Genomic DNA, 12,306 nt, shown 5'->3' with positions numbered 1-12,306 from the left:
GAAAAGGGGCAGAAAAGGGGCAGAAAAGGGGCAGAAAAGGGGCAGAAAAGGGGCAGAAAAGGGGCAGAAAAGGGCCACAAAAGGGCCACAAAAGGGCCACAAAAGGGCCACAAAAGGGCCACAAAAGGGCCACAAAAGGGCCACAAAAGGGGCCACCAAAGGGGCCACCAAAGGGGCCACCAGTGTCCTGCAGCCCCTCTGCCACGCCAGCCCTCCCAGTTTGCCCAGTTTGCCCAGTACCCTGTCCGGAGCACAGCCAGCACCACCAGTTGTCACCATGGTCCTGCAGAAAGGCTCACAGATGGCCGCGGAAGCTTCCGGAAGGTTCCGGCTGTGGAAGGCGTACGCCAGGCGGAAGGTGGAGGCGGCTGGGGGTGGAGAGGGGACAGTTTGGGGTCACCAGTGGGGTGGTGGCATCAATACTGGGATGGGGACAAGGGGACAAGGACCCGTGGTGGCACTGAGCACTGGGGGGTGGCACTGAATCCCAGGTGGCATTCACTGCTGGTGGCATTGACTGCTGGGATGGGGACAAGGGGACAAGGACCCCTGGTGGCACTGAGCCCTGGGTCTGGGGACAAGGGAACAAAGACCCCCTGGTGGCACTGACCCCATGGTGGCACTAATACTAGGATGGGGACAAGGGGACAAGGACCCCCAGGTGGCACTGACCCTGGGGTGGGGACAAGGGGACAAGGACCCCCAGGTGGCACTGACCACTGTGGTGGGGACAAGGACCTCATGGTGGCACTGAGCCCTGGGGTCACTCGGCCTTAGGGACCCTGGGGTGGCACTGACCACTGGAATGGGCACAAGGACCCCAAATGGCACTGACCACTGTGGTGGGGACAAGGGGACAAGGACCCCGTGGTGGCACTGACCACAGGGGTCACTTGGCCTTAGGGATCCTGTGGTGGCACTGACCACTGGGAATGGGGACAAGGGGACAAGGACCCCCAGGTGGCACTGACCGCTGGAATGGGGACAAGGGGACAAGGACCCCCTGGTGGCACTGAGCCTGAGGTGGCACTGATCCCCAGGTGGCACTGACCACTGGGCATGGGGACAAGGACCCCCTGGTGGCACTGAGCCCTGGGTCTGGGGACAAGGACCCCTGGGTGGCACTGAGCGCGGGGGTGGCACTGACCACTGGGCATGGGGACAAGGACCCCATGGTGGCACTGACCCTGTGGTGGCACTAACCCTCCAGGTGGCACTGACCAGCGGAATGGGGACAAGAGCACAAGGACCCCATGGTGGCACTGAGCACTGGAATGGGGCACAAGGAACCCCTGGTGGCACTGAGCCCTGTGGTGGCACTGAGCCCTGGTGGCACTGACCACAGGGCATGGGGACAAGGACCTCATGATGGCACTGAGCCCTGGAGTCCCCTGGACACCCAGAATGGGCACAAAGACCCCATAGTGGCACTGACCACTGGGATGGGGACAAGGGGACAAGAATCCCCTGGTGGCACTGACCCCCCCAGTGGCACTGACTCCCCGGTGGCACTGACCACTGTGGTGGGGACAAGGGGACAAGGACCCCTGGTGGCACTGACCCGGAGGTGGCACTGACCTCTGGGGTCACTTGGCCTTAGGGACCACCTGGTGGCACTGACCTACAGGTGGCATTGATCCCGTGGTGGCACTAAGCCCTGGGATGGGGACAAGGACCCCCTTGGGCCTGGGGACAAGGACACCCTGGTGGCACTGATTCTGAGGTGGCACTGAGCACTGGAATAGCGACAAGGAGCCCTAGGTGGCATTCACCCCACTGACCCCTGGGGCTAGTGGCACTGACCACTGTGGTGGCACTAACCACTGGAATGGGGACAGGGACCTGCCTGGGCTTGGGGACAAGGGGACAAGGAACCCCTGGTGGCACTGATCCCTGGGAGTGGTGACACTGAGCCCTTAAGTCCCCTGGACACTGAGAATGGGCACAAGGACCCCATGGTGCCACTGACCCTGTGGTGGCACTGACCACTGGAATGGGGACAAGGACTCCCAGGTGGCACTGACCACTGGTGGCACTGACCACAGGGATTGGGACAAGGGGACAAGGACCCCATGGTGGCACTGAGCCCCAGGTGGCACTGACCACTGGTGGCATTGACCACTGGAATGGGGACAAGGACCCCATGGTGGCACTGACCAGTGGAATGGGGACAAGAGCACAAGGACCCCCAGGTGGCACTGAGCACTGGAATGGGCACAGGGACCCCCTGGTGACACTGACCCTGTGGTGGTACTGACCACTGGGCATGGGGACAAGGACCCCATGGTGGCACTGACCACTGGAATGGGGACAGTGACCCCCCAGGAGCTGGTGACACTGACCCCTGTGGTGGCACTGACCAGCGGAATGGAGACATGGGGACAAGGGTGCCCTGGTGGCACTGACCACTAGAATGGGAACAGGGACCCCGTGGTGGCACTGACCCCAGGTGGCACTGACCACTGTGGTGGGGACAAGGACCTCTGTCAAGTACCCCCAAGTGGCACTGACCCTCTAGTGGCACTAACCCCTAGGTGACACTGACCCTGCTGATCCCCGGGTGACACTGACCGCCCAGGTGACACTGACCACTGGAATGGGCATAGGGACCCCCAGGTGACACTGAGCTCTGGTGGTACTGACCCCCAGGTGACACTGACCCCACTGACCCCCAGGTGACACTGACCCCACTGACCCCCAGGTGACACTGACCGGTGACATCAAGGAACTTGTCCCTCTGGGCCTCAGGCAGTCCCTGCAGAGCCTCCAGCGCTGCAGCCACACTCTGGACACAGCTGGGGGTCACCTGGGCCAGCCCGGGCCATCCCGAGGGCTGGGGGACAGAGAGAGGGGACAGAGGGGACACTCAGGGACACCAGAGACACCCAGAGAACATTCCAGAACCTTCCAGGGGACATCAATCCCAAATTCCAACCCCAAATCCCAAGGGAAAAGCTCCCAGAACACTCTGGACACAGCTGGGGGTCACCTGGGCCAGCCCGGGCCACCCCGAGGGCTGAGGGACAGAGAGAGGGGACAGAGGGGACACTCAGGGACACCAGAGACACCCAGAGAACTTTCCAGAACATTCCAGGGTATAGCAATCCCAAATTCCAACCCCAAATCCCACAGAAAAAGCTTCCAGAACACTCCGGACACAGCTGGGGGTCACCTGGGCCAGCCCAGGCCACCCCGAGGGCTGAGGGACAGAGGGGACACTCAGGGACACCAGAGAACCTTCCAGAACCTTCCCCAAACCCAAATCCCAGCCCCACATCCCATGGGGAAAAGCTCCCAGAACCTTCTAGAGTACATCAATCCCAAATTCTGACCCCATAGCCCATGGGAAAAGCTCTCAGCACCCCCAGAACCCTTATAGGATGACTCCATCCCCAAATCCAAACCCCAAATCCCACAGGAAAACCTTCCAGAGCCCTTTTGGGGTGATTCAAACCCCAAATCCCATGGCAAATCCTTCCAGACCCCTTTTAGGGTGACTCAAACCCAAATCCCACAGAAAACTCTTCCAGAAGCATTATAGGGTGACTCCAGCCCCAAATCCCACAGAAAACCCTCCCAGACCCCTTTTAGGTTGACTCCAACCCCAAATCCCATGGGAGAACCTTCCAGATCCCTTTTAGGATGACTCCATCCCCAAATCCCAACCCCAAATCCCACAGAAAACCCTTCCAGATCCCTTTTAGGGTGATTCAAACCCCAAATCCCATGGCAAATCCTTCCAGACCCCTTTTGGGGTGACTCAAACCCCAAATCCCAACCCCAAACCCCACAGAAAACCCTTGCAGACCCTTTTAGGGTGACTCAGACCCCAAATCCCACCTGGGATCCCTGCAGAGCCTCGTGGACAGCGTTGGAGAAGAGTTGGAAGTTGTGGAACAGAAACTGCTGCAGCTGCTGCCTCGGGGAGTCAGGAGGGACCTGCAGCGGGATCGGGATCGGGGTCAGGATTGGGGTCAGAGCTGCTGGGATGGGATTGGGGTCAGGATTGGGGTCAGAGCTGCTGGGAATGGGATTGGGATTGGGAATGGGATTGGGGTCAGGGACTGCTGGGAATGGGATCAGGATTGGGGTTTAGGAGCTGCTGGGAACGGGATTGGGAACGGGATTGGGAACGGGATTGGGAACGGGATTGGGAACGGGATTGGGAACGGGATTGGGAACGGGATTGGGAACGGGATTGGGAACGGGATTGGGGTTTAGGAACTGCTGGGAGTGGGATTGGGAATGGGATTGGGAATGGGATTGGGAATGGGATTGGGAATGGGATTGGGAATGGGATTGGGGTTTAGGAGCTGCTGGGAATGGGATTTAGGAACTGCTGGAATGGGATTGGGGTCAGGAGCTGTTGGGAATGGGATTGGGATCGGGGTTTAGGAACTGTCAGGAGTGGGATTGGGAACGGGAATGGGATTGGGGTCAGGAACTGCTGTGAATGGGACTGGGATCAGGATTGGGGCTTAGGAGCTGCTGGGAATAGGATTGGGGTTTAGCAACTGCTGGGAATGGGACTGGGAATGGGATTGGGGTTTAGGAACTGCTGGGAATGGGATTGGGATCAGGAATGGGATTGGAGCTGCTGGGATTTGGATCAGGATTGGGGTTTAGGAACTGCTGGGATCGGGATTGGGAATGGGATTTAGGAACTGCTGGGAATAGGATTGGGAATGGGATTGGGGTTTAGGAGGTGCTGGGATTGGGGTTTAGGAACTGCTGGGAATGGGATTGGATCAGGAACTGCTGGGAATGGGATTGTGATTGGGGTTTAGGAGCTGCTGGGAATGGGATTTAGGAACTGCTGGAATGGGATCGGGATTGGGGTTTAGGAACTGCTGGGAATGGGATTGGGAATGGGGTCAGAGCTGCTGGGAAGGGGAAAGGGATTGGGGTCAGGAGCTGCTGGGATTGGGAATGGGATTGGGGTCAGGAGCTGCTGGGATTGGGGTTTAGGAACTGCTGGGAATGGGGTTTGGAATGGGATTGGGGTTTAGGAACTGCTGGGATTGGGATTGGGACTGGGGTCAGGAACTGCCGGGAATGGGACTGGGATCAGGATTGGGGTTTAGGAGCTGCTGGGAATGGGACTGGGGTTAGGAACTGCTGGGAATGGGATTGGGATCAGGAACTGCTGGGAATGGGATTGGGAATGGGATTTAGGAACTGCTGGAATGGGATCAGGATTGGGGTTTAGGAACAGCCAGGAATGGGAATGGGATTGGGAATGGGATTGGGAATGGGTCAGGAGCTGCTGGGAATGGGACTGGTTTTAGGAACTGCTGGGAATAGGAATGTGCATGGGATTGGGGTTTAGGAATTGCTGGAAATGGGATTGGTATCAGAGCTGTTGGGAATGGGATTGGGGTTTAGGAACTGCTAGGAATGGGACTGAGACTGGGAATGAGGTCAGGAACTGCAGGAACTGCTGGGAATGCAGCTGGGAAGGGCAAAACCAGGATTTGGGGCTCAGGAACTTCAGGACTGTGGGATGGAGATGGATCTGGGAATGTGAAAACTGGGATTTGTGATTCCAGAAACTCCAGGATGGTGGGATGAGGATGGATCTGGGAACAGGAAATTTGGGATTTGGGGTCTCAAGAACTCCAGGACTGTGGGGTGAGGATGGATTTGGGGACAGGAAATTCAGGATTTGGGGTCTCAAGAACTCCAGAATGGTGGGATGGGGATGGATCTGGGAATGGGAAATTTGGGATTTGGGTCTCAAGAACTCCAGGATTGTGGGAAAAGTGGGATTTGGGGCTTCAAGAACTCCAGTATTGTGGGATGGGGATGGATTTGGGTCTCAAGAACTCCAGGATGGTGGGATGGGGATGAACCTAGGAATGGGAAATTCGGGATTTGGGGTCTCAAGAACTCCAGGATTGTGGGAAGAGGAAAAGTGGGATTTGGGACTTCAGGAACTGCAGGATTGTGGGATGGGGATGGATTTGGGAATGGGAAATTTGGCATTTGGGTCTCAAGAACTCCAGGATGGTGGGATGGGGATGGATCTGGGAATGGGAAATTTGGGATTTGGGGCTCAGGAACTCCAAGACGGTGGGATGAGGATGGAGCTGAGAAAGGGAAATCTGGGATTTGGGTCTCAAGAACTGCAGGATGGTGGAATGGAGATGGATGTGGGAAGGGGAAATTCAGGATTTGGGTCTCAAGAACTCCAGGATGGTGGGACAGGGATGGATCTGGGAACAGGAAATTCGGGATTTGGGTCTGAAGAACTCCAGGACAGTGGGATGAGGATGGATTTGGGAACAGGAAATTTGGGATTTGGGGTCCCAAGAACTCCTGGATTGTGGGATGGATCTGGGAATGGGAAATTCGGGATTTGGGGTCTCAAGAACTCCAGGATGGTTGGATGGGGATGGATCTGGGAATGGAAAAATTGGCATTTGGGTCTCAAGAACTCCAGGATGGTGGGATGGGGATAGATCTGGGAATGGGAAAATTGGGATTTGGAGCTCAGGAACTCCAGGATGGTGGGATGGATCTGAGAATGGGAAATCTGAGATTTGGGGTCTCAAGAACTCCAAGATTGTGGGATGGATCTGAGAATGGGAGATTCAGGATTTGGGGCTCAGGAACTCCAGGATGGTGGGATGGGGATGGATTTGAGAAATTCAGGATTTGGGGTCTCAAGAACTCCAGGATTGTGGGGTGAGGATGGATTTGGGAACAGGAAATTTGGGATTGGGGGCTCAGGAACTCCAGGATGGTGGGATGAGGATGGGAAATTTGGGATTTGGGGCTCAGGAACTCCAGGATGGTGGGATGGGGATGGATTTGAGAAATTCGGGATTTGGGTCTCAAGAACTCCAGGATGGTGGGATGAGGATGGATTTGGGAACAGGAAATTTGGGATTTGGGGTCTCAAGAACTCCAGGATGGTGGGATGAGGATGGATTTGGGAACAGGAAATTTGGGATTTGCCTCTCAAGAACTCACCTCTCCCATCAGCCGCCGCAGGAGCTCCTGGTGAGCCAGGCAGAACCCACAAATCCCAGGAACCTCCTGAATTCCCAGCGGACAATCCCGATTTCTCCTCAGCACCTCCCCAAGCTGCGCAGCCACAAACTGAGCTCCTCCAGCCAACACCCTCAGCGTCCTTCCAGAACATTCCTCCAAATTTCGGAGCTCCAGCGCCTCTCCAGCCCTGAGCAACGCCTGCCCAGCAGCAGCTCCACCTCTCCCCAGCTGAACCCCACATTCCAGCAGCTGCAGGGCTGATCCCAGAGAATTCCCTGATCCCAAAAACCCTCTGGCGTCCCTCAGGACCTCCAGGGCGTCGCGGAGCCGCCGAGCTTTGCAGAGGTGATGGAGCAGCTCCAGGCTGAGCTCCAGGAAACACAGGGAGTTCCCAAAATTTGGAGGGTTGGGAGATTCATCCCGCAGGGTTTCCAGCAAAAATTCCCGGAGTTGTTTGGTTAGGAAGACAGGGCAGGGAGTTCTCTGGGATTGGTACAGAGTTATAGCAGTTGCAGCGTGCTGGGCAGTCCTGGAGGTGAAAAAATGGGGCAAAAATTCCCAATTTTCCCGATTCTCCTGATTTTCTCGACATTCCAGCAGCAGCAAAAAGCGCAGGGATCTCAGCCTGGCAATCAGCACCGCCCTGCCTTCCTCCCGAGGTCTGTCCTGACCAGCCAGAGCGGCTGCAGATCTCCAGAGGATCCCAAAAGCTCCGGAAGCCACTTTGGCCCATTCCTGGTCGGGTTGGGATCGCCGCAGAAGCTTCCAGAGCAGCTCGGCGATGTTCCACGCGCTGCTGCCGACCCATCCCGCCGAATTCCGCAGCACGTGGAATAAAATCCTCTCCAGGTAGAGGTGGGGAGGGTCGGGCTGGAGGTTCAGGTAGGTCTGGGTGGCTTCCAGGGCTAGGGCTAGCAGCTGGGAGCCGTGGGCTAGCGAGCCGCCGGGCTGGGCGAGCTGGGAGACGCAGGAGCGGAGGGTGTGGTCGCAGCTCTGCAGGCGGCGGGAGGGAGGGAGGGAGGGGAGGTGGAGGTTGGCCTGGAAAAAAGGGAGAAGGGGTGAGAAAAGAGTGTTTTGAGGGGTGTTTGGTGGGGAAAAAGGGGAGTTGGGGGCAGAAAAGAGCATTTTGAGGGTAATTTCCTGGGAAAAAAGGGGAGTTGGGGGCAGAAAAGAGCATTTTGAGGGGAGTTTGGTGGGAAAAAAGGGGATATTTGGGTTAGGAAAGAGCATTTTGAGGGTAATTTCCTTGGAAAAAAGGGGAGAAGAGGTTAGAAAAGAGCGTTTTGAGGGGTGTTTGCTGGGAAAAAAAGGGGATTGGGGTCAGAAAAGAGCATTTTGATGGTAATTTCCTGGGGAAAAAAGGGGAGTTGGGGTTAGAAAAGAGCATTTTGAGGGTAATTTCCTGGGAAAAAAGGGGAGTTGGGGTTAGGAGAGAGCATTTTAAGGGGTGTTTTCTGGGGAAAAAGGGGAGAAGGGGTTAGAAAAGAGCACTTTGAGGGTTATTTTCTGGGAAAAAAAGGGGATTGGGGTCAGAAAAGAGCATTTTGAGAGGCATTTCCTGAGAAAAAAGGGGAGTTGGGGTTAGAAAAGAGCATTTTGATGGTAATTTCCTGGGAAAAAAGGGGAGTTGGGGTTAGAAAAGAGCATTTTGATGGTAATTTCCTGGGAAAAAAGGGGAGTTGGGGTTAGAAAAGAGCATTTTGATGGTAATTTCCTGGGAAAAAAGGGGAGTTGGGGTTAGAAAAGAGCATTTTGAGGGTAATTTCCTGGGAAAAAAGGGGAGTTGGGGTTAGGAGAGAGCATTTTGAGGGGTGTTTTCTGGGGAAAAAGGGGAGTTGGGGTGAGGAAAGAGCATTTTGAGGGGAGTTTGGTGGGAAAAAAGGGGAGATTTGGGTTAGAAAAGAGCACATTGAGGGTTATTTCCTGGGAAAAAAGGGGAGATGGGGTTAGGAGAGAGCACTTTGAGGGGAGTTTGGTGGGAAAATTATGGGGTTGGGGTTACAAAAGAGTATTTTGAGGGGCATTTCCTGAGAAAAAAGGGGAGTTGGAGTAATTTCCTGGGGAAAAAAGGGGAGATGGGGTCAGGATAAAGCACCTTGAGGGTCATTTCCTGGGAAAAAAAGGGGGATTGGGGTAAGGAAAGAGACCCTTGAGGGGCATTTTATGGGACAAAAGGGGAGTTGGAGTAATTTCCTGAGAAAAGAGGGAGATGGAGTCAGAAAAGAGCTTCTTGAGGGGCGTTTTCTGGGAAAAAAGGGGATTGGGGTCAGGAAAGAGACCCCTGAGGGGTGTTTTCTGGGGAAAAATGGGGGTTTTGGCGTCAGAAAAGAGCATTTTAAAGGGGCATTTTCTGTGAAAAAAGGGGAGTTGGGGTCAGAAAAGAACTCCTCGATGGGTATTTCCTGAGAAAAAAAGTCAAGTTGGGGTCATTTACTGGGAAAAAAGTGAGGATAGAGCTCTTCAAGGGACATTTTCTGGGAATAAAGGGGAGTTGGGGTCAGGAAAGAGACCCTTGAGGGGTATCTCCTGGGAAAAGAAGGAGTCAGACTCCAAAATCCACCCCACAAATCCCCCAAATCCAGAGATTTTCCTGGGAAAAGAGGGAATCAGACCCCAAAATCCACCCCACAAATCCCCTAAATCCAGATTTTCCTGGGAAAAGAAGGAATCAGACCCCAAAATCCACCCCACAAATCCCCTAAATCCAGAGATTTTCCTGGGAAAAGAGGAAATTCCCAAATCCCCAGCTCACCCGCAGTTTCTCCAGGCGCTCCTCGATTCCTGCCCAGCCCTCTGGGGTTCCATCTTTCCCGTTTTTCCCATTTTTCCCGTTTTTCTCATCCTTCCCAGCCATCCTGAGGGTTTGTAATGCGGGGCTGGGGGGGGAACAGGGGAGGTGTGAGACCCCCAAAGGCACCCCAAACCCCATAGAGCACAAATCCCACAGAGCCCAAAAACCCACAGAATCACCCTAAAAACCCACAAAACCCCAACCCCCAGAATCTACAGACACCCCAAACCTAGGGCCCCAAAACCCCACAGAGCCCCAAAATCCACAGACCCCCAAAAACCTACAGACGCCAAAACCCCAAAGACCCCAAACACCTCACAGAACCCAAACACCCCACAGAGACCCCAAAAACCTCACAGAGCCCCCAAAACCCCACAGACCCCAAACCCCAGAGACCCCAAACCTACAGAGCCCTAAAAATCCAGAGCCCCCAAACCCACAGATTCTCAAAAATCCAGAGCCCCAAAACCTCACAGAGCTCCAAAAACCTCACAGAACCCCAAAACCCACAGACCCCAAAAACCCAGAGCTCCAAAAACCACTGATTCCCAAAACCCCACAGAGCCACCCCTAAAAACCCACAGAACCCCCAAACCCACAGACACCAAAACTCACAGAGCTCCAAAAACCTCACAGAACCCAAACACCCCACAGAGCCCCCAAAACCCTCACAGAGCCCTAAAAACCCACAGAGCCCCAAAAACCCACAGACCCAAAATCCCAAAGACCCCAAAAACCACACAGAACCCCCAAAATCCCAGAGCCACCCCTAAAAACCCACAGAGCCCCAAAAACACAGATCCCAAAACCCACAGAGACCGCAAAAACCCAGAGCCCCCAAAAACCTACAGCCCTCAAACCTAGAGCCCCAAAAACCCACAGAACCCCCAAAAACCCACAGACACCCCAAAACCCCACAGACCAAAAACCCACAGAGACCCCAAACCTAGAGCCCCAAACACCCCACAGAGATCCCAAAACCCCACAGACCCCAAAAAACAGAGAACCCCCAAACCCCACAGACCCCCAAACCCCACAGAGAGCCCAAAAACCCCACAGAGCCCCAAAACCCCACAGATCCCCAGAGCTCTGGGGCAGCTCCCAGCCCCCTCCCAGCCCTTTTAGGGGTTCTGAGCCCCCCAACCCCACACACCCCCAACCCCAACACCCCCAACACCATCAGCCCCACTGGGGTCCAGCCCCCCTTAAGGTCAAACGCCCCAGCCCCCCAACCTACATCAGCCCCCCCCCGGCCCCAACCCATTTTCCAGCCTCCTGGGTCCCCCCTAACCCCACACATTATCAACCTCCCCTGGGGTCCCAAGCCCTTAAGGGGTCAAATCGCCCCACCCCCCCAACCCGACTATCAGCCCCGGGCTCCCAAAACCCCCTAACCCCATCCTCAGCCCCCGTCCAGCCCCCAAACCCCATTTCTCAGCCCCAGCCCCCAGCCCCCCCCACCCACCCTCAGGCCTCCGGCCTCCGCCCCGCTCCTCAGCAGCTCCCCTCACGGCTCTCCCAGCCTTTTCCTCCATGAAACCTCCTTACCGAGCCCTTCCCGCCCTCCCCGCCACCCCAAGGGGGTCTCAGCACCCCAAATTCCCCCTCAGGCCCCCAAAATTGCCCCAAATCTCCCCAAATCCCCCTCAGGCCGCTCACACGCTGCGCACCCGCCAGAGGGCCGAGCCCGCCGCGCGCGCGTTCAAACCGCGGCCGCAGCCAATCAGCGAGCGGCGCCGCCCAGCCTCGACCAATCAGCGCGCGGCACCGCCTTGTCTCCCCGCCCACCGCGCGGGGCATCACGGGAGTTGTAGGCAGCGCGGCTCGGCGCCGTTTGCCTCTCTTGCGCATGCGCAGTGCGGCGAGCTAGCGGGGTGCGGTCGGGGGCGTGGTTAACGGGATGGGGGCGTGGTTAATGGGTGGGGGCGTGGTTAACATAGGGGGCGTGGTTAATGGTTTGGGGGCGTGGTTAATGGGTGGGGGCGTGGCCGGGCGGATTATGGGGAGATGGAGACCCCCGGGATTTGGGGGGAGACCTCCGTGATATGGGGGTGAATGGAACCCCCGGGATTTGGGGGAGATGGAGACCCCCGGGATTTGGGGGTGAGGGACTCCTGGGATATGGGGTGGAAGACCCCCGGGATATAGGGGGGATGGAGACCCCCGGGATATTGGGGTGAGGGGATTGTCTGGGGGTGCTGGAGGTGCTCTGTGGGTTCTGGGGGTCCCTGGGGTGTTTCCGGGGGTCCCTGGGGGGTTTTCGAGGGGTCCCTATGGGGTTTCCGGGGGTCTCTGGGGGATTTCCGGGGTCCCTGGATGTCCCTGAGGGTCCCTGGGGTGTTTCCGGGGGTCCCTGGATGTCCCTGAGGGTCCCTATGGGGTTTCCGGGGGTCCCTGGGGGTCTCTGGGGTGTTTATGGGGTCCCTGGGGGATTCCGGGGGTCCCTGGGGGATTCCGGGGGTCCCTATGGGATTTCCGGGGGTCCCTATGGGGTCCCGCTAGACCAAGCCCCCCCCAAA

The 12,306-nt window shown here is 56.6% G+C and overlaps 1 protein-coding gene across 1 annotated transcript in view; it reads right to left on the bottom strand.

The window, feature by feature from the left end:
- LOC146420559 (separin-like) overlaps positions 1-11,492 on the bottom strand; it is a 38,116-nt gene extending 26,624 nt beyond the window's left edge. The window contains exons 1-7 of the mRNA XM_085048132.1: positions 11,447-11,492; positions 9,749-9,872; positions 6,976-8,034; positions 3,841-3,939; positions 2,990-3,016; positions 2,713-2,806; positions 241-368 (exon numbers count right to left, since the gene is read on the bottom strand). Of these exons, the coding sequence (XP_084904258.1) occupies positions 241-368; positions 2,713-2,806; positions 2,990-3,016; positions 3,841-3,939; positions 6,976-8,034; positions 9,749-9,850 (1,509 nt within the window). The 5' untranslated portion in view covers positions 9,851-9,872; positions 11,447-11,492. The remainder of the gene's footprint in view (positions 1-240; positions 369-2,712; positions 2,807-2,989; positions 3,017-3,840; positions 3,940-6,975; positions 8,035-9,748; positions 9,873-11,446) is intronic.
- Positions 11,493-12,306: the final 814 nt, after the last annotated feature.

The sequence above is a fragment of the Lichenostomus cassidix genome, unplaced genomic scaffold (genome assembly GCF_008360975.1).
Source record: "Lichenostomus cassidix isolate B80296 unplaced genomic scaffold, HeHo_3.0 HiC_scaffold_872, whole genome shotgun sequence".
Taxonomy (NCBI): Eukaryota; Metazoa; Chordata; class Aves; order Passeriformes; family Meliphagidae; genus Lichenostomus; species Lichenostomus cassidix.
This window is presented reverse-complemented; position numbering and strand designations above follow the sequence as displayed.